The following is a 22,163-nucleotide window of genomic DNA, read 5'->3' as shown; positions in this document are numbered from 1 at the left end:
TTTTCGGCCCTGTGCAAGAAGCCCAAGTATTTTCTTGATCTCTTTTTGCTTTGCGATTTCCTGGTTTTAACTGTTCTCCTGGTCTACTTGTCGCTTACCTATCCTTACGTCTCTCTCTTCCTTCTTCCACTATCTGTGTATATGTTCTATTATCTTAGATATCTATAAGTGGCTTTTATTATTATAGAGAATATGTATTTTTGGGGCGGTGTAGCCGCCCCCTATAAGTGAGTTTTGGACACTGACCAATCCTGCACCGTGATTGGCCAATAGTCTACAACGCATTGTATACCCCTAACCCTTCCATTGTTAATGCAAATCGATACTTTTGCAAAGTCAGCCAATCACATTACAGCTAGTGTCATCACCACTATCTGTAATGTGATTGGCTGACTTTGCAAATTCAGGACTGTGATTGGCTAGCGAAACACATGACACATGTGCAGCCCTATGAATAGCAGTATGGACTTGAAAAAAAGTAATTTATCCTTTTTTTTAAGTGAGTAATGTTGTGATGACCACACACCGCCCACTTCACACTGGGTGTGATTTTTTAATTATTTATATCATTTTATTAAGTTTATTATCAAATTATTATTAGATGTTTTTGTATTATACTATTTTTTTTAACCACTCAAACCCCAGCATCCGTATTGTGGGGAAATCTTTCGCAGAAAATAGCCGATCGATAAACTCAACATGTGAGCTTGTCGATCGACTATCTTCTGCAAAAGCATTCCCCACAATAACAAACAAAATATACACTAGTATAGAGCCCTGAGGTTCTCCGCTCAACCATGGTTTAAGTGGTTAAACAGCAACCATGGGAATTTACCAGTTGTTTCTTCACCATGACAGCTAGAAGTTTCACCTCCGGGAGGAGTCACAACGAGTATGGATGTAAGGTACACGCTACACTTCCTGTGATGAAGGATCCCTGTCTATTTAGCTAGGTGGGTCACTTTGACCTTATGTGTATTGTGTCACTTAATGTCTTAATTGATGATCATATTCAGCCTAGAGAGACTGGCAGCTAATTAGAGTACAGGGCCAGGTGTGTTTAATCAGTTGGGGCTTTTAGTCTGAGAGCTCAGTATGTTTGCAGCCTTTGAGGAGTGAAGAGCTACTTTATGCCTGTCATTATTATTACTTGTTGTTGATCGCGTTTGGACTGTATCACTGAAGAGACATTACTGTTTTATTTGCAATATGGGACTGTGTTGAACAGTACCTTTCTGTGACCTACTTTGTAACCAAGGTTATAATAAATACCCTCGAAGATGAGAAGAAGCCTCTCTGCATTCTTACCCATGCACCACGGTGGTCATTACTTCCCAAACCAGCTAAATTAGTTATCCTACATTATACTTCCAGTTATGGCTATTGTCGACCACAAGAACTATGTGAGCCGCACCGTGCTGCTGTGAAACACGGGTTCTGGATTTGTGCTTGGCGCGCTAGTGTTAAAGGTGTTAAGCATTGTCAAAGCTCGTGCTTCGGAGAAGAGATCCACCCATCATTATTCAATTTATCAGTGGAAACTGCTTTCAGTTGCCACTCTGGCTACCACTCACTATCCTATTATAATTAAGGAAAGTCAGTCAGTCAGTCTTGCGTTGCATGGTTCTCCTCAGTGGCTTAAGCAATTGCTCAGAACTTGCACACGGCCATTGACCAATAGCAGAATGCACACCGGGAGGAAGCATGTTTTTGCACTTCCCCACATTTTAAGATGTTTATTAGCATTTTGCTGTAAACACCGGAGATTGTCAGTTTGGCCTATGGGATCTGTCACTGTTAAGCACATGGGCTGTGTTGTCATGGTTACGGTGTACCTGCAGGATATGGGATTGGGCTCAGTGGCCTGTGACAAGGGTAGCACAGGCTGAGGCAGACCTGGCTCACAGCTTATAGCTACAAAATTGTAAAGGGGTGGAGGACCCCTTTCATTTAGGAGCCGAGTCCACACCGAACCCCCAGAACCCAGCGGTTGCATTGAAGCGTCATGGGACATGCTGGCCATTCATAGGTACTGCTGCTCAAAACGGCTGGGGCCACTGTAGTGTACATGAACGAGCGAAAACGGTTTCGACCAATGGGCTCGACTCACAAGCTTGCGCACACGGCTGCGCACCTAGGTGACGCAAAACGTGTCACCGATGTGACGCAAAACGCGTCGCAGAAGCCCCAAATAGGCCTCGCCCATCACATGAGAGGCTGTAAAACACATTTTTGTATATTACTCCAGATTGTATCCAAATTTCACGCAATTCGGTGCACATGATCTCTATAGTCATGTGATCAAGTCGGATCTGTTTGATTTTTCATATTCCACCCTGATTGTCTAAGATTGACATCTTTGCAGGAGTGGCCCGTTTTGAACAAAATGCTGCAAGTCATGAGCGCAGTGTCCGATTGCGCTGAAACTTTGCATGCACATTCGCACTACGCTGAGGAACAAATGTCACCCTTTTAACATTGCTCTATTATAGCGCCACCATGAGGACCATTTTTGCAAAGAAATACATATATGTATTGATCCTACAGTTTTTGTCCAAACGTCATGCAAATCGGTACACATTATCTCTATGGTCAAGTGATCAAGGCCGATCCGTCCGATTGGCGAATTCCGAACATTGCTGGCCCACAACAACCTACCTGACCTGGGCTATGAGGAGCACTTTTTCTAGTTTCAACTAGTTTACGTTGAGAACGAGGCGAGCCGCCTGCAGAGTCAGGCCTGTGTGTGTGTGTGTGTGTGTGTGTGTGTGTGTGTGTGTGTGTGTGTGTGTGTGTGTGTGTGTGTGTGTGTGTGTGTGTGTGTGTGTGTTGTAACTGTCGTGTCATCCCCGGGTATGGACCAGTTGTCAAACACTTTTGAGAATAGGAGCATTTAAGTGAACTCATTTGAGTTCACTTATTTATGTTCATATTTAGGAACATACATTTAGGAACATATTTATGTTCCTAAAGGTAATCTGTGAGAGATAGCATCATTGTTCCCTGAGGCCAGGTATTTACTGCTTGTGCTGACCTTAATCTGACCTGACCTGACCTGGACTGATCTGCTTTCTGCCCAGACCAGTGGTGGAAAAGTACTCACATTTTTTACTTAAGTAAAAGTATCAATACTGCAATGTAGAAGTACTCTGTTACAAGTAAAGGTCTGGTGTTCCAAATTTACTTGAGTAAAAGTACAAAAGTATTGGTATCAAAATGTACTTAAAGAACCAAAAGTAAAGGTACTGAAACGTTTGAAAATAGCAGATCTGTGAGCTTGTAGATCTGCTATTTTCAAATAGCCTAGGTATAGAATTGGACTAAAGTGGTAAATGTATGTTTTATTATGTAATAATTTATATCTGCAAAGTAACTATTAACTAAGGTTTTCAAATAATTGTAGTGGAGTAAAAGTACAATATTTGCCTCTTAGATGTAGTGGAGTAGAAGTAAAAGTATTGGAAATTGGAAATACTCAAGTAAAGTACAAATACTTCAAATACCTTGTACTCTAGTACAGTGCTTGAGTACATGTACATAGTTACTTTCCACCACTGGTCCAGACCCTTTATTATCAGATGACACTTAGGTCAAAGGGATGGGCTGCTAACTTTCCTTGTTAGTTCTTGTTTGTACTTGCAAGCAGACATGTTTTTTTTTACTGAGTAGTAAGTACCCAAAGGACCCCCAGTTTGATATGCATTAGACCACCGACCAGTGGTGTAAAGTAACTAAGTACATTTACTTAAGTACTGTACTTAAATACAATTTTGAGGTACTTTACTGGAGTATTTCCAATTGTCTATACTTTTACTTCTACACCACTACATCTCAGAGGCAAATATTGAACTTTTACTCCACTACAATTATTTGAAAACTTTAGTTACTAAGTTACTTTGCAGGTATAAATGATTACATTATAAAACACACATTAACCACTTAGCCCTATTTTATACCTAGGCTATTTGAAAATAGCCGATCTACAAGCTCACAACGCGTCGCGACGCGTTGTGAGCTTGTAGATCTGCTATTTTCAAATATTTTTGTACTTTTACTTGTTGTACTTTGTATACATTATTATCTCTGGGAACCCAATCTATACACTGTCAATTAATTTAACTCTGAATGTGTACAATTGGAACCAAATGGACCTGGTTCTGAAAGTGGGGTGGGTCCGGGGACCCCCAGGGGTCCTTGAGGGGTTCCCAGGAGGTCCACCCCCCAGCAAAATGTGTTAATATAGCATCAAAATCAGTTTGACCATTTTAAACCCTATTTTCAAAATAGCCGATCTACAAGCTTCATAACACTTCGCATACAAAAATGTAATCTTTTTTGAAACATTTTAACTACACAAATCTTCTATGGAGCGACTCCCTGGCACAAAATATAGCCTATATCTAGGCCAGTGGTTCTCAAACTTTTTCCTGTCAGGGACCCCCAAATTGACACTTATTAGCCCACGGACCCCCATTTGAAAAGATAAGCCAGGGACCCCCATAAGAGAAGATTTTTACGGCTCTAGCAGTGATTCTCAACCATTTTAATTTCAAGGACCCCCAGTTTGACATGTATTTAGCCCCATTTAGAACCTCTCCCTCCGCTATGTAGCTCCGAGATGAGCTATACAGCGGAGGGAGAGGTTCCGTCGGAGCTAACATGCATTAAGGCTACGGACCCCCATTTAATGGCATTTATATCCCTGGGACCCCAATTCATATTGTAAAATCAATGTTAATCTAACTTTGATAAGCTGTAAGGGTTCATTTGGTTCCATTTGTACACTCTCAGAGTTACAGAGCTGTAAGGGTCCATTTGGTTCCATTTGTACACTCTCAGAGTTACAGACCCATAAGAGTCCATTTGGTTCCTGTCCATCATGTAGCTGGAACCTCCTCAAGTATCCCTGGGGGTCCCCGGACCCCACTTTGAGAACCAATGATCTAGGCTATATTTAAAATAGAGCCTGCCTGCTTGCTCAGGGGATGCATTGAATCTTGACCATCAGGTCAAAATTTGAGTCAGATCCTGTGTCTATAGGTGAGACATGACCTTTGACTTTTGATTGAATGCTTTATTTAGAAGTCTGCAGGAAGAAAAAGCACATGAAAGGACAATTCAAATACAAGGTCAAATATAGCTGCAAGCAGCGATAATATGGGGCCAGGAGAGAGAAAGAGAAATGATAATTCCTTTAACAGGTCAGTTCATGAAAGTCCTTGCGGTCTTGTTTCCAATGAGTGCCTGTGAGCAATTAGGGGTTAAGAGTCTTGCTCAGGGACAAATTTCATTTCATCGACACATTTGCTGACCTGGCCTGGAATCGTACCCCGGGCAACCAGAGTCTCTGGCTCCCTAGGCGGGCTCACTAACCACTCAGCTATGGCCACCCCTCAGAGAGAGAGAGAGAGAGAGAGAGAGAGAGAGAGAGAGAGAGAGAGAGAGAGAGAGAGAGAGAGAGAGAGAGAGAGAGAGAGAGAGAGAGAGAGAGAGAGAGAGAGAGAGAGAGAGAGAGAGAGAGAGAGAGAGAGAGAGAGAGAGAGAGAGAGAGAGAGAGAGAGAGAGAGAGAGAGAGAGAGAGAGAGATACGGAATAGATTGAAGAGACATAGAGAGAGACAAATGGAATAGATTGAAGAGACAGAGAGAAAGACATGGAAACGGAATAGATTGAAGAGAAAGACATGGAAATGGAATAGATTGAAGAGAGAGAGAGAGCGCCATGGAAACGGAATAGATTGAGTCATGTTTTTTGCATTTCAACTTAAATGAGTCTGCATCAAGTGAGGCTTGAACCGGCAACCTTACGGTCATGAAGCACTCTTAGGTAGCTGCAACACTACCTATAGTGCTATATCTTTGTCCAGGCTGATATTGTCTGTGGAGGATCACAAACTCTTGCCTTCTGTCATGACCCAAGCCCCTGTTTCACTAACACTAAGATCACTCGTTCACAAACCATTTACCAATGAAGAAATTGTACATCTCCTCAGAACCAAAATTAGTGAAAGTAGCCGATCTACAAGCTCACAAACCATTAAAAGTTGTCAGATTGTACATTGGCTATTTTCACAATGAAGTATGTTATACATTGAAAAAACATACTCTCATTGCTATCTGAAAAGTTGTGAGATTGTAGATCAGCTGTATGTAAAAAACACTCAATTAAGTATTTCATGTTATCTTTAACAATTGCAGATGTATTCATTGATAGTCATGTTGTGTGAAATGCAACTTGGATGAAGTCTGCACCAAGTGAGGCTTGAACTGGTGACCTTCAGGTTGTGGGGCACACATTTAAGCGAGAAGCCACCAACAGACAAGAACCTGTGAAAAAGGAGATCACACAGATCATACAGTTTCACGCAAATAGCTGAAAAATCCTGGGTTTAAGTGTTTTTCAAACTGCTCAAGATTGCGGACAATCTAAGGGCGGTGCTTACTGGTCAACGTGATAGATGTGTTCCTCATTAGTCAAGGCACATGTGTAAGCAGGTCTAATGGCTGTCGGCCAAACGAGGCATGACTTTTGCCTGTTTAAAGTTTCAATTTTCAAAAAATTGCTATAGCGCCCCCGTTTGACCAATTGGAGTAAGATTGGTTTCAGTGATATTTGGAATGGCCCTTTACATTTCTGCAAAGTTTCAAAGAATGGTAAGTCTGCATGTATGTGTTAGGGGCAGATGAATAATTGTCATAAAACTGCAATATTCATTGGCTCATTAAAGCTTCATTTTTTCACTTATGGAAGATATTTTGCAAACGTTTTTTGGTATAGGTCCAAAGTTCATGTGTAAAAAGTTTCGTGCAGATTACTCAAAAATCCCAGGAGGAGATAGGTTTTAACTGTTTTTCATATCATTCAAAATGGTGGGAGATCTAAAGGTCAGAGGTCAAAAGTCAGAGTGTGAAAGTTGTTCAGCATGAGGAGACGCATGTGTGCATCGAAGTTTCATGGCTGTAGGTGAAACAGGGCATGAGTTGTACCTGTTCAAAGTTGTCATTTTCAACTGAGTGTTATAGCGCCACCTTTTGACGAAAGATTGTGAGATTTATTTTTTGATCGTTTTTCATGACCATCTACCATATGGCCGAGTTTCATAAAAAGCGACTGCACGGTTCAGCCAGAACTGGCAAAAACGGCAGAAGAAGAAGAAGAAGAAGAAGAAATGGAATAATGCGAATAACAATATGGGTCCATGCTGGAAGCCTGGCCCCATAACTAAATAGGATTAAAAAGCCCATGAAAGCCTAATGGCTTGTTTCAAATGGGGTCCTTATGTCCTCAATTCATAGTGACACGATCTAAATGTCTCAATAGAAGAGCTGGGAGACTAAATACAATCACCCCAAGTGTCTACGTTATTGTATTAACATACTCTACCATACAGATTGGACAAAATTACATTCATAAACTAGAAAATGTGCTCCTCGGAGCACAGGTCTCCGCCAGTACTGTTCCTGATTAATCCTGTCTTACCTATTTATATTACATATTGTCACGTGTCACTTGACCAATGTTAGCTTGGCTGAGACGGACACACACACGGAGGGTAAAACTCTCCTGGCGGAGACAAAAAATCACACCGCATTCATATTTAGAAACAACAGTGATCATCACAGTGATGGGAGCTCACTTCCAAAAATATAAATGATTTTTTGAAGTGCGTGGTGCGTTTTATAGGTTTTTATTTCATCATGCGTCTCGCTAGCCAATCAAAGCATCGGTGACAACATATTGTCACGTGTCACGTGAAGCTTGACCAATGTTAGCTTGGCTGAGACGGACACACACACGGACGGACGGAGACGAAAACATACTCTCCACCATACTGGCGGAGACAAAAATGTACACAGTGCCGCTTTAAGGGTTGACGTTCTACTTTGATAATGGAAAATGAAATTGCACATGAACAGACGGACAACCAATGCAATCACTGATCTGCTCTTTTTCAATGTTTTATTATTTTCTGCTGGGAATGTAGAAACAATAATGTTATCGTTCATAGAACAGATAGAGTATAATGAAAATACAATCTAAAGTACTGGTCTGTGTCTAAACAACTAGGGGTACATATGTATAAATATAATACACAATTGTGAACAAAAATGAACAAAATAAATAACATAATCTGCACAGTAGAATAAACACAACCAATACCACTTTCATAGCTAAGATGAACTGGGAAGTACCATAAGTTACGTCATTCCCTTAAAGACAACCGCCAAATCTTGCCAAAGGTACACATGGTAAATTGTCTTTTATAAGTTAGACCTCTTAAACCCATTCATTCTTAGTAAAGCGGACCTGAGTTACAATTGTACTTGGACCGCTTTTTTCCATCAATACCAAATATCTTTGCCAAACATTGAACATTTTCGGTTCGGCTGTTTTTGGCTAATATTGCCCCCAGTGGATGCTGGGGTTCAAGGGGTTAAGAGGGTTTAACAGTTGCATTTTGACCAAAGCATTTGGCACAAACTTTGTGCCAAATGCTTTTTGGGCTGGGCAACGTGGACAAAATAAAATATAACAATAGTTTTGACGAATACCTTGGTATGGAAATTGTGACGATAATATCATATCAGAATCAGAATCAGGTTTATTGTCACATCACAGGTTTACAAAGTCAAAAAGTGGGTGAAATTCGTTTTTGTACGGGGGCCATATAACAATATTATGATATCCAAAATCCCATACGATATCTAGTCTCATATCACGATATCAATGTATTTATAGGGTTTTCCTCTGAATCTATTGTCATGTTTTTTTCCCTGGATGTATTGTCATGAATATTTGCTCTGGATGTATTGTCATGACATTTTCCCCTGAATGTATTGACACGTCATTTTTCCCTTGATGTGATTTCATGTGATTTCTCATATTACCTGCGTGACGACAGCGTTTGCCACAAATGGTACAACTTAAGGTTCTTGGCTTTGTATGAACCAACATGTGCTTTCTCAGATCACTCATTTGAACACAAGCCTGACCACAAATTGTACAACTAAAGGGTTTTTCGCCCGAATGAATCATCATGTGTGTTCTCAGATTACCAAGTCTACTCCAGGTTGTGCCACAAACTGTACAAGTATAGGGCCTTTCCCCTGTATGAACGAACATGTGCGTTTTCAGATGACTCCCTTGAGTAAAGCGCTGTTCACACATGGTACAATGATAGGGCTTTTCCCCAGTATGAATCATCATGTGTTTTTTCAGATCACTCCACTGCCGAAAGCGTTTATCACAATGTGAACAACAAAAGGATTTTGCATCTGTATGAATCCTCATGTGTGCCTTTAAATGACCCATGTAAGCCCAGGTTTTGCCACAAATACTACAACTAAAGGGTTTTTCCCCTGTATGAAACTTCATGTGTCTTTCCAGATCACCTTTTTGAGAACAGCCTTTGCCACAAACTTTACAAGTAAAGGGCTTTACCCCTGTATGAGTTATCATGTGTATGTTCAGTTGACCTTGTTGACGAAATGGTCTGCCACATACAGCACATCTAAAGGGCTTCTCCCCAGTATGGATCATCTCGTGTCTTTCCAGATTCGCCCTATAGTTAAACCTTAAACCACAATGAGTACAACCAAAGTTCTTTTCCCCAGAATGGAGGCTGCTCATGGACTGCCTTGGTTTGGCTGAGTGTGAGTCCTGGGACAGCTTGTTGCTCAAAGATAATTTTTCCCCTTCCACATTTTGTGTCTTCTTGTGTGATTTTGGTGTTTGACTGTTCATAGACTGCGTTTGTTTGGATGAGTTTGAGTCCTGGGACAGCTTGATGCTCAAAGATAACGTTTGTCCTTCCACATGTTCTGTCTTCTTGTGTGATGTTGGTGTTTGACTGCTCATGGACGGAGTATATGGGGAGGAGTTTGGGTCCTGGGACAGCTGGTTAATCACGGATAGTTTTTGTCCTTCCATATGTGTCTTGGGTGATTTCTGTGCTTGGCTGCTCATGGACTGAGCTTCTTTTGTGGACAGAGTGGACAAAGATAAAGTTTGCCCTTCCACATTTTGTGTCTCCTTGGGTGATTTTGGTGTTTGACTGCTCATGGACTGAGCTTGTTTTGTGGACTGAGCTTGTTTTGATGAGTTTGCGTCTTGGGACAGCTTGTTGCTCAAAGATATTGTTTGTCCTTCCACATTTTGTGTCTTGTGAGATTTTGGTGTTTGACTGCTCATGGACGGAGTTTGTGTTGATGATTTCGGGTCCTGAGACAGCTTGTTGTTCAAAGAAAGTTTTTGCCCTTCCATATGTGTCTTAGGTGATTTCTGTGTTTGAATGTTTGTGGACTGCGTTTGTTTTGATGATTTCGGGTCTTGGGACAGCTTGCTGCTGGAAGACATTTTTTGTCCTTCCACATGTTGTGTCTTGTGAGATTTTGGCGTTTGACTGCTCTTGGACGCAGTTTGTTTTGGTGAGTTCGGGTCCTGGGACAGCTTGTTGCTCAAAGATAATTGTTGAACTTCCACAGTGTGTGTCTTGTGCGGTTTTGGTGTTTGACTGCTCATGGACGGAGTTTGTGTTGATGATTTCGGGTCCTGGGACAGCTTGTTGTTCAAAGAAAGTTTATGTCCTTCCATATGTGTCTTGGGTGATGTCTGTGTTTGAATGTTTGTAGACTGAGTTTGTATTGATGATTTTGGGTTTTGGGAGAGCTTGTTGCTGGAAGAATTATTTTGTCTTTCCACATGTTGTGTCTTGTGTGATGTTGGTGTTTGACTGCTCTTGGAGTGAGTTTGTTTTGGTGATTTTGGATCTTGGGACAGTTTGTTGCTCAATGATAATGTTTGTCCTTCAACGTCTTGTGTCTTGGGTGATGTTGGTGTTTGACAGCTCATGGGGTCACTTGTTGAGGATTTTGCGTCCTGGGACAGCTTGAAGCGCTTTTTTGGAGCATGGATCAGAATGTGGCTGCACAGACTTGCCCTGTGTTTAAACTTTTCACCACAAGCCGTACAAGTAAAGCAGCGTCTCTCCCCTGTGAGACTGCGCCTCAGTTTTGGCCTCCGGGACAGTTTGTCGCTCAAAGATAAAGTTTGTCGTTCCACATTGTGTGTCTTGTGTGATTTCTGTGTTGGATCGTTCATGGACTGAGCTTTTGTTGACAATTTCAGGCCGTGGGCCAGCGTGTCGCTCAAGGATAATCTCGGTACTTTCAAAAGTAGCGTCTTGCGCGATTTCAATATGTCTAAGGGCGACGGACGTTTCCTGGTCTCTTCTGGCTCCCACTCATCACTGTCTTCAGTGTCGGATTCCAAACAGTGTGAATGGAGACGCTTGTCACCTCTGGTTGGTTGGGACGCTCCACAGTCTGCTTGTGTTCTGCTGTGATCGGTTTGTGTTTTCATGAGTTGAGATGAGCTGCTGTTTCTATCGTCATGTTTTTCAGTGTGTGGAGGCTCCGGTTCGTCCCGGACCACACTGGGGCTCCTCGCCTGCTGCTCAGGGGAAACCTCTTTACACAGTATGTGCATGACGTCTAGGCAAAAGATACAAGAGAAAAACTATTGAAATGTGTCCCGAATCACTGAGTAATATACAGGCACATACGAAACGCCTCATTGAAACAGTGTTTGAAATAGGGCTTAGAGACGTGGTGAAATAAAAAATGTGTTTTTCACACTTTTAGAGCACATCCGCGGTCATAATATGGACATACCTAACAATAGATGCCAAGAAAATATAAAAGGATTCTTTTTTATATTTTATTTTTTTAAACCGTTATTTAAGGAAGAAATTAAGGCTCTTATTTTTCTATATGTCTGTATTCTTTTTAATAATACTGTGCTCCTCCTTACCTTTGACATTGAATCCAGGGAACTCTTCTGTGTTGTTTTCCTCTTCAAACATTTGGGGGACGTGTCGCTTCATCTCCTGAGCTGTGGAACAGCATGGCTACAGAAGAACAACGACAATACGGACGCAACACTTAATCAAACTGATCTATTTAATCCATTATATAATTACCAGTGGTTGTGACAATTTAAGGACTTTTAGGAGCTTTTTAATACCGCAAAAAAAAAAGAAAGAAAGAAAAGAAAAAGACCGTTACTGCATCAAAAGTAATGATCAAACTATACTATAAAAACTGGTCAAACATTGGCCAAATTGTCTCCACTACATCAACAATTAGGGCCTGTTCACAACGCCTCGCAGTGCGAGGCGTTGTGAACAGGCCCTAACCGTTGATGTAGTAGTTGTGACAGACCCTAACTGCTGTTGTAGTGATTGTGACAGACCCCAACTGCTGTTGTAGTGATTGTGACAGAGCCTAACTGCTGTTTGTAGTGGTTGTGACAGACCCTAACGGCTGATGTAGCAATTGTGACAGAGCCTAACTGTTAACGTCACTGACCTGCTCTCCAGACTTCCAGCTTCGAACCGGCAGCCCCGGTTCGAAGCTGTGCCCTCCAGTGCAGGTGTGTTGTTGTTGTTGTTGTGGTGGTGGTGAGGGTGGCTCTGCATCGACCTCCACCCCGTCCTGGGTCGGTGTGCCTGGGTTACTGCTCACCACGATGAAGACCTGAGAGCAGACCACACACCGTAACGTAATTTTAGTTGACCAGTGGGTTTTCAACCTTTTTCTAGATCAGGGAAAATCTTGAAAGCATTCGTGGCCCACCCATCTGACCACTTAACACGGCAGCCGTATTCATTGGTAGGCTATCAATTTTTGAGAGGTGCCAACCACTCCATCAACTGACCGAGTGTGTGTGTATGTCTGTATGTATGTCCATATGTATGAGAACGGCAACAACAGCTGCAGCTGATTGCAACACAAAGATGCAACGGGTTACACTAGTATTTAAACACTCATAGGACAGTGCAACGCATACGCCACTTAAAGACATGCACACACACAGGCTGGCTTTGTGTGAGCGCGCGTGCACACACACACACACACACACACACACAAACACACACACACGTGCACGCGCACAAACACACACACACACAGACACACAGACACACACACACACACACACACAAACACACTCGCGCGCGCACACACACACACGTGCGTGCACACACACACACACACGTGCGCGTGCGCACACACACACACACGCACGCACGCACACACACACACACCACACAATAAATTGACCGATCTACAATTTGAGTAAAAGTACTTAAAAGAAAGTAAATACATTGAATAAAAATACTTAACATGAGTGAAAATACTTTAAAGTACCTAAAATGAGTAGTAAAAGATATTCTTAAGTCATCAAAGTCTGTAAAAAAGTAACTACTTTAAGTAAAACGACTTGAAAGTTACTAAATTGAGTAAAAATACTTACGCGAGCACACACACACACACACACACACACACACACACACACACACACACATCACATTCCTATAAATTGCCAAATCCCCCCAGAATACTAGGCATGCTGGGGTTCCAAGTGGTTCATTGTTGTACAAATAATTGCAATTAATGATTTATTTATGTTTTTGCCATTGAACGTTGGAACATACAAATGAAAATTACATTACAAAAATTGCTACTTTAAGGGAAGATATGACAAATAATTTAAACATAACAAGAAAAGACTGACAATGAGCAGTACCAATAATCTTCATTATTAATGTATTATGGACAAAATAGATTTTGTATTAACGGTTTTAAAAAAAATGTTTATAGCCTACAAGCTCCCAATGTGTTCATAACATCATAACATTAGTCCTACCTGGGAGGTGGACCGCTCCGGTTCTGTTTCCACTTCAATGCAGGGTCCTGGTGACACAGCTATGGCTCCTGTAAATCAATGTCAATCAATCAGTTCATCATCAACAATCAATCAGGTGGAAAACATGTATGGTTTCCCTTTAAATACTTCACATAGGGGGGATCTATACACTTGGGGGGGATACTACGTGTGAGCTTAACTAAGGTCTTACACTGTCAGACCTGTCAGTCTCAGGTTGCATTTTGTCACTGATTTTGATGCCATATTAACTCATTTTGCTGGACCTCTCTCAGGGACCCCTGGCGGTCCCCGGACACCCCCCCCCTTTCAGAACCATGCTGTAGATGTCTCTGTAGGCTGTCTCTTTCCAGTATTGAGGAATTTTAACACAGCGTGTGCGTGCGTGCGCGCGCGTGTGTGCGCGTGCGTGCGTGCTTAAGAGACAGAGAGACAGAGAGACAGAGAGAGTTTTCTCCCTCAGAATACATGATATGCAAGTAATGCCAGTAATGAGCTGAGCTGACAGGTTTGAACTGGTCCGTGCCGGGATGCCATCATCCATGTCATTAGTGTCATTGAATGGAACTGCGTGGGCGAGTCACAACCTGAAAGACAGGTCTGGACGCCCCCAGTGTGTCTCTATACCAAGACATCAGAGACACTTTGCCTACTTGGCACAGATTACATGCACCCAAAGTGAGTTTGAAAACATGACCAACGACAAAAAAAACTCCCATAGCTACTGGGAGAAATACAACAATGTGCGAACATAGCAGCAAGATTTGTGAACTGTTGCGATAAAAGAATGTTAGCCAATGGAATAACAACCACCCTAAGGACTACTAACCATTGAGTTTAATGCACAGAGTATGACCTCTAGACCTACTGCGCATATAAACAGAGCTGCTACCTTTAAACACATTTTAAATCTGAGTTTATTTTTTGTATACTATTTAAATCGTTTTGAGAAAAAATGCTGCTATTTGTCCCAAAGTGACTGCAAAATATTGCTGCTAATTGTCTCACAAAGCTTTATACCCAGTATATATGTATATACATATATATATATATATATATATATATATATATATATATATATATATATATATATATATATATATATATAATGAGTGACGACTCAATGTGACATAGCTCTGTTTACACAATGCTGTACCCCCTCCAACTATACATACTTTCCCCATTTTCAACAGTTTTTATTATAGTTTGACACTTGCTTTGGCAATATAAACGTATGTTTTTTTCTCATATAAAACTCCTTTGAATTGAATTGTGTCTACTACAGCCATTAAAGACAACGGGTGTGTCTGCTGTCTAATGCAGTAGTTCTCAAACGGGAGCCATTTTCAAATGTGTATACTGTAGGTTTAAAGGTCTCATGTAGTCTAGTCCTTTTGGGCTTGTTTTCATGGACCTGGTTGCTTGTTTCTCTCGTAAAACCTGGCAACACTGAGCTGTAGGCTACCGCATTGGTTCTCAACGTGGGGTCTGGGGACCCCCAGGGGTCCTTGAGGGGATACCCCTTTACCCATATTTTATACTTTTATACTAGGCTATACAAAAATAGCAGATCTACAAGCTCATAGCGCGGCACTTTATGAGCTTGTAGATCTGCTATTTTTTGAAAAATCTCGAAAATGTGTGCAAATCTTTCAATCTTTTTAACACAAATCTTTGCTCCTGGGGGTCCCTGGCCCAACATATTTTCAGATGAGCGTCCGCATGGGGGTCCATGACATGATAAACTTTGAGAACCCACTGGTATGAAGTCGTTCGTTTTTTTACCTGAGAGAGTTTCTCTCGTTGCGTTGCCAACTATCAGCGTCAGCTTCAGGCCATCGTGAGCCTCGTCTCGAGGCTCCTGTTTGATATGTCTGAGAAGAGGAAGAGGAGGAGGAGGAAGAGGAGGTGGAGGAGGTGGCTCCGCTTGAGGAGATGGCTCCGCTGCTGCTGGCTCCTGCTGCAGGGCGCCCGGCTCATCTTCATTCACAGGGACGACGGAGAGATCTAGGAGGAGAGAGGAGGCGACATCGTCTATAGTAGACAAAGCCAAAGAGCCCCCCACTTTTTGAAAAAATAATAATAATAATAATTAAATAACCTAACCCTAACCCTAAAACCGAAATAAAGTAACCAAAACATGAACAAAAAATAACAAAATCCACCCAAAAAACGCAAAATGTTGAAAATACAAAATGTGTTTACATTTGACAGTTACAAATGTTTTTCACGATTTTTCAAAAATAGCAGATCTACAAGCTCATAGCGCGGCACTCGGTGCCGCGCTACGATCTTGTAGATCTGCTATTTTTGAATAGCCAAAGTGTAAAATAAGGGGTATCGTCCACCGAAAGTCCATCCCCCCCACCTTCTGAGAGCCTGTGACGTCCCTGTATGAAACAGTTGTGCAACATCGACTGAAACATTCAATATCATGTGATAAATGACTTGGTATGACGTCGGCATTGACTGGCATACTCGCCGATACCAGCATTTTAGGCAGTATTGACAGCTTTTTCGATACTGGTATCGCTATCGGAAAACAACTCTAGCCAAGAGAATACATGATGGACTCTCTATGGAATCCATATGACTGAAATGAGTCATGACGACTTATTATCTCTACAATAACCTCCTTAGATTATACAGTAGCATTACCTGCAGTAAAGCAGTTAATCTGATCAGGTTTAAGTGTTTTGTAGGTTCAATATTAAAATGATATATAATCATTGAATGATAATAGCCCAAAGGCATCTAAAATGACACAGATGCGTTCGCGGTCTTAATGAGTGAACAGAAGACAGAGATTAACTCCACCTTCCCTCCAGGTGCTGAAATTCCTTCATGTCACTGGGACAGTGAGATAAGTCTCTGAGATAAGGGCAGAGAACCAACCCATCCACCCCCCATCTCTCTCAGGACAGAGGCCTATCACTGTTGCCAGATCTGCTATTTTCAAGAAAAAATAATCGTGAAAACGTGGAACGTGGAAACATTTTAATAACACAAATCTTGTATGCAGATGGGGGGGTATGTGGACAAATACATATTAGCCTAATCTGGGGGGTCCTTGCCATGAAAATGTTTAAGATCCGCTTGTTTAAACATGATTTGGGAAACAAGCCCAAATAAGCATCTACACTTTAGAAACAAGCCCCCAAAAAAAAACGCAACTACAAATATGTACAAGCAACTTTACAAGCCCGAACAAGAAAAAAAGTCGCTTATAATAGGCGGACATGGCAACACCGAAACCTATACAACTTCACTCTCTCCCATGCCCATGCAGGCTCTTTCAGGTCAACAACAAGGTGGTGCTACAGGTTTTCTTACATAACCCATAAGTGGAATTTCCAGAAGAAGACTGCATTCTTGCATTCTTACTAGGTGACTTCAACCATAGCAGCAACATGCCTGTCGTCATGTGTAGTATTACTACTCATCTGTCCTTATTCAACCCCCTGTGAGCCTAACCCTGTGTCACTTCAGCAACTAGCTGCAACTGTGCAAAAAAAACAGCCCCTCCCTCTTGCCCCATTAACCACTGTTTCCCAACTTTTGTGGGTTGCGAGTAGAACTTTCCTTTTTCATTTCCTACATTTAATATGTATGTATATATATATATATATATATATATATATAGCTGATGCATATGTTAAAGTGCTCATGTGGCCAATAGTCGCTTATTTTGGGCTGGTTTTCGTGTGTGTGTGTGTGTGTGTGTGTGTGTGTGTGTGTGTGTGTGTGTGTGTGTGTGTGTGTGTGTGTGTGTGTGTGTGTGTGTGTGTGTGTGTGTGTGTGTGTGTGTGTGTGTGTGTGTGTGTAATGAATGTTTTGTAATCATCAAAATGCAAAGTAACAAGTATCAAATATGTGTAATGAAGTAAAAAATTAAATAAAAAGTACAATATTTGCCTCTGAGATGTAGTGCAGTAGAAGTATAAAGTATTGGAAATTGGAAACACTCAAGCAAAGTAGAAGTTCCTCAATTTCTACTAGAAGTTCCCCTTGTAGGCCTTATTAAGTTACTTTCTGACACTGTCCTCTAGTCTACAACCAATTAAAAACAAGTGGTGGAAAGTAACTAACTGTTATGTACTCAAGTACTGTACTTAAGTACAATTTTAAGTTATTTGTACTTTACTCGAGTATTTCCAATTTCCAATACTTTTTTTTTCTACTCCACTACGTCTCAGTACTCAAATATTGTACTTTTATTCCACTACAATTATTTGAAAACTTTAGTTGCTAGTTACTTTGCAGATATAAAGTATTATATTATAAAACATACATTAACCACTTTAGCCCTGTTTTTTATAAAGGCTGTTTGAAAATAGCCGATCTAGCTCACAAGCTCACAACACGTCGCGATCGGCTATTTTCAAACATTTTAGTACTTTTACTTTTGGTACATTAAGTACATTTTGATACCAATACTTTTGTACTTTAACTCAAGTAAATGTTGAATTCTGGACTTTTACTTGTAACAGAGTACTTCTACTTTGCAGTGTTGATACTTTTACTTAAGCAAAAACATTTACTTATACAAAAACAAATCATCATCATGATTTGTGTGCATGGGGATCTCATCTTAAACAAGCTCAGTGCTTAATGAGTCTTCCAGTTTAGTAGACCTTGTATTGTGAATACTTCCATGTACTGTTGTTCTCATGTCTTACTAAATAAAGTACATCAATCAATCAATCAATCAAGCAAAACATTTGAGTGCTTTCTCCACCACTGGTAACTAGTAACTTACGTTTTCAAATAGTGTAATGAAGTTTAAAAAAAAGTACAATATTTGCGTCTGAGATGTAGTGCAGTAGAAAGTATAAAGTATTGGAAATTGGAAACACTCAAGTAAAGTAGAAGTTCCTCAGCTCAAAAAGTAGAAGTTCCTCAACACAAAAAGGAGAAGTTCCTCAAAAAGTTCCCCTTCTAGGCCCACTTAGGTTACTTCCAAGTTCCTCTAGTCTACCACTAATCAAAAACACATATTAAAGTGACACTTTCCACTGCAGTTTTTTGTTTCCACTGCAGTTTTTGGTTCCACTGCAGTTTTTGGTTCCAAACAGAAATAAAAAAGGAGAAAAGTTCAGTTTCAGTTTCACTCCAGTGTTTAAACCCAGAGGTTATTAGCCTTTAGTAAACCCAATGCAGAGTTACAGTGTTAGGAAGTGTAAATACCAGGGTTTAAACCTAGAGGTTATTAGCCTTTAATAAACCCATGCAGAGTTGAACTGTCAGCATGTGTAAATACCAGTGTTTAAAGACCCCATACAGCAAGAATAATGATACAAAACATTATTACAAAACATGCATTAACCACTTCAGCCCTATATGCATTTCGGCCATTTGAAAATAGCCGATCTGCAAGCTCACAATGTAGATCTTGTAGCTTGTACATCTGCTATTTTCAAAAGATTTTCATAAATTGTATAAATTTGAAATGGAACATTCTGCATAATGTAGCCTACATCCCACTTGTGGTACTTTAAGCACATGTTGATGCAAATACGTTTGTACTTTTACTCATGCAAATTCGCATTTCAGACTTTTCCTTGTAACAGAGCTACATTGCAGTATCGATACTTTTACTTTAAGTAAATCAAGCAATTGAGTACTTTTTCTACCACCGTTTTAGTGCTTTTACTAACCTGCTCCGTGTAGTTTGAGGTGTGAATGCGGTAGCTTCAACACCAGGTCCAGGATGGAGCGTTGACGCTCTATCTGCCGCTCTCTGCTCTCCGCCTGGCTCTGGTACTCAGTAAAGACGCTCTCCACCGCTCCAAGGATGTCTCTGGCGGCCAGCGACAGCCGCTCCGTCACGAAGGACCTGATGGTCTGTATTGAAGTCATGATTCATATAAAATACAAATGATGTAAAGAAGTTAAGCCAACTTATGGCTTAGTTCCTGCAGCTCTCTCTGTGGGTGTGTGAGCCGTGGGTGCGTGCGTGGGTGGAATTAACTAGCTTCCCTTTCCTTTTCAACTGAAGTATGTTCAGTGTTGCCAGATCTGTGGAACCAAGCCCAAAAGCAGCGACTATATTGTGAGCGGCAATGGTGACGTCAGCGAGGGGGGCGTGGCGCGCGACTTGATAGCCAATGTGGTCCATGTTGACAGGCAGAGAGTACTTAGTGACTGCTCTTTAGACTACAGATTGATGATCTGTGTCAGTAAACAACATTGAAGGGATATTTCACTTTCAAATAAAATAAACATTAAAAACATATATATATTTTTTTAAATGAAAAATGTAATGGACAAATCACGGCCCCCTCACGCATGTCCTTCTAATGTGTGATGCCAAAGCAAGTGCAAAATATGATTTAGCTAAGCAAATATGCTAAATCATAAATCAAAGCAAATATGATTTAGATCTGCTACCACCACTTACACAAGTAGCCTACACCTATAGACCTTATTGAAGGATTGAGCTATAATACATTTTAATAGCTTCCACATGAGCACTTTAAACCTATATACATCGGCTATTTGAAACTAGCAGCTCTACAAGCTCACAACGCGTTGCATCGTGAAGCAAGCTTGTAGATCTGCTATTTTCAAATAAATTCTTGGGAAAAAAAACTGTTAAAACATTTTAACAACACAAATCTGGTAAGCTACGGGCGAGGGCCAGTCTCTGGCTGGCACAAAATAATTTTAGATCTGCAGAGGGGGTCTGCAGACAAATATCCTGCATATTAATCTGGGGGACCTTGCCATGACAATGTTTGACAACCACTGGTTTAAACAGCAATAGGAAACAAGCCCAAATAAGCAACTACACTTTAGAAACAAGCCCAAATTACAACCTGCACACAATTCCACATTCATTCAAACTCTGAACTCTGACTGGGGAGGGGAGATAGGTGAGTCCAATGATCATTACATCCTGATATGAAAGAAAATAGTTCAGAAGAAGAAGAAAGGTTGTTATATTTATGGACGATCCAAATATGTTGGAAATATTTAATTTTGATGTGGTGTCATAATTTAACATAATGTTGATATGGCACACTGACAATCAAGAAAATAAAAACATGGCACTTCATTTCAAAAAGGTTGCTTTCCCCTGGTCTACAGAAACCAGTCCATAGGTCAATCAATCAATCAATCAATCAATCAATCAGGTCTACAGAAACCAGCCCATACTACAGAAACCAGCCCAAAAGAAGCAACCAGTTTTACCACTTGTCTTGAACCTTGTTGAGCTTGTTGTGTGAAGTGTTGTGATCTGCTTTTTTCAAAAGAATCTTGGGGGGAAAAAAATACATATTTGGAATATTTGTTTAAACATAGGCCTACAAGTTGTATGATTATTTAGAAAATGTATAGGGTTCCTGGGCACAAAATATTTTCAGATGGGGGTTCGTGGACAATATACACATTAATTGGGGGGGGGGGGGGGGGTACTTGAATATTAAAATGAAAATTGAATCTTAAATAGTTTTTACTATGTTTTGACACTTGCTTTGGCATTGTAAACTTATGTTTTCATTCTCATGCCATAAAGCTCCTTTCAATTGAATTGAATTGAATTGAAAATTGACATGAAAACGTTTGTGAACAACATTAGGAAGCAAGCCCAAATAAGGAAGTACACTTTACAGACAAGCCCAAACAACCTTAACCAAAGATTGTTAATATAGAAGATACGCATTCTCCATTGGATCCACTAGAGGCGAAGTGGTACACAAATCCTACAAATGGTCTCCTAAGTAGGCACGGTTGTCTTCTCCCCCGAACACCCCACCACCCTCCCCCTCCCCCTCCCCTCTCCCTGGCTGACAACGTCATAGGAATGTGTATTTGTGTATTTTCTTCATTAAAGAAAAGAATTGCTTTGCATGTTTGAAAGCAAACTGTTATTGGCAAATATGCTTTTAAGAAACCTATGAAATTCCCACTACAAACACACATTATTCAGTCTTATGCTAGATGTGCTCCTGTTTCTGCTCAATGTTAACCATATATAGAGATATATAACTATAATTATAAATATATATATATATATATATATATATATATATATATAAAATATTACATATACCTTATAAATAAAAGGCCCTTATTTATAAGGTATATATTTTACCACTATAGACCATAGTATGTTTAGAAAATTAGCATGAATGTTATGTTTAGCAAAATGTTATGATTTCCAAATCATACCCCATCAACCAAGACAGTTAATAATGGAACATTATATTATTGAGCATTGGAACACACATTTTATTTATTTTTTAATATGTCCATAATGATTTTCACGTACTATATTCACATATATAATCTCAGTTAATCAGTTTTTAGAACATTTTATAGGGACAGAGCATAGAGTTAAAAAATAAGGGACAGAGCCCTCTATGTCTCGTCCGTCAGACTGCAGATGGACTCTTCAGATATCTCCCCAAATCTCGCGAGAGTGTGTTGATGGG

The 22,163-nt window shown here is 40.5% G+C and overlaps 1 protein-coding gene across 2 annotated transcripts; it reads right to left on the bottom strand.

The window, feature by feature from the left end:
- Positions 1–7,842: 7,842 nt before the first annotated feature.
- LOC311063401 (uncharacterized protein) lies at positions 7,843–19,682 on the bottom strand. Of its 2 annotated transcripts, none has more exons than XM_084082824.1 (6): positions 19,383–19,682; positions 15,511–15,759; positions 13,708–13,775; positions 12,369–12,536; positions 11,812–11,908; positions 7,843–11,492 (listed from the first exon to the last, which is right to left on the bottom strand). In XM_084082824.1, the coding sequence occupies exons 1-6, from the start codon at positions 19,582–19,584 to the stop codon at positions 8,761–8,763; spliced, it is 3,516 nt and encodes a 1,171-aa protein (XP_083938950.1). In that variant the 5' UTR covers positions 19,585–19,682; the 3' UTR covers positions 7,843–8,760. The 2 variants fall into 2 exon arrangements, with proteins under 2 accessions (XP_083938950.1, XP_083938951.1); XM_084082825.1 differs by having other exon boundaries at positions 15,511–15,732.
- Positions 19,683–22,163: the final 2,481 nt, after the last annotated feature.

This window comes from Gymnoscopelus microlampas, assembly GCF_963454915.1.
Source record: "Gymnoscopelus microlampas genome assembly, chromosome: 16".
In the NCBI taxonomy this organism is placed as follows: Eukaryota; Metazoa; Chordata; class Actinopteri; order Myctophiformes; family Myctophidae; genus Gymnoscopelus; species Gymnoscopelus microlampas.
The sequence above is the reverse complement of the archived record's forward strand: the minus strand, read 5'-3'. Positions and strand labels throughout refer to the sequence as shown.

What these genes read in the sequence shown, in the direction of transcription:
- LOC311063401 (XM_084082824.1), bottom strand. Translation starts at nt 19,584, where the DNA reads ATGACTTCAATACAGACCATCAGGTCCTTCGTGACGGAGCGGCTGTCG. An exon ending in CGGAGCGGTCCACCTCCCAG is followed by an intron (nt 12,537 to 13,707) that starts GTAGGACTAATG and finishes GTCTGCTCTCAG; the next exon opens with GTCTTCATCGTGGTGAGCAG. An exon ending in GCTGGAAGTCTGGAGAGCAG is followed by an intron (nt 11,909 to 12,368) that starts GTCAGTGACGTT and finishes GTTCTTCTGTAG; the next exon opens with CCATGCTGTTCCACAGCTCA.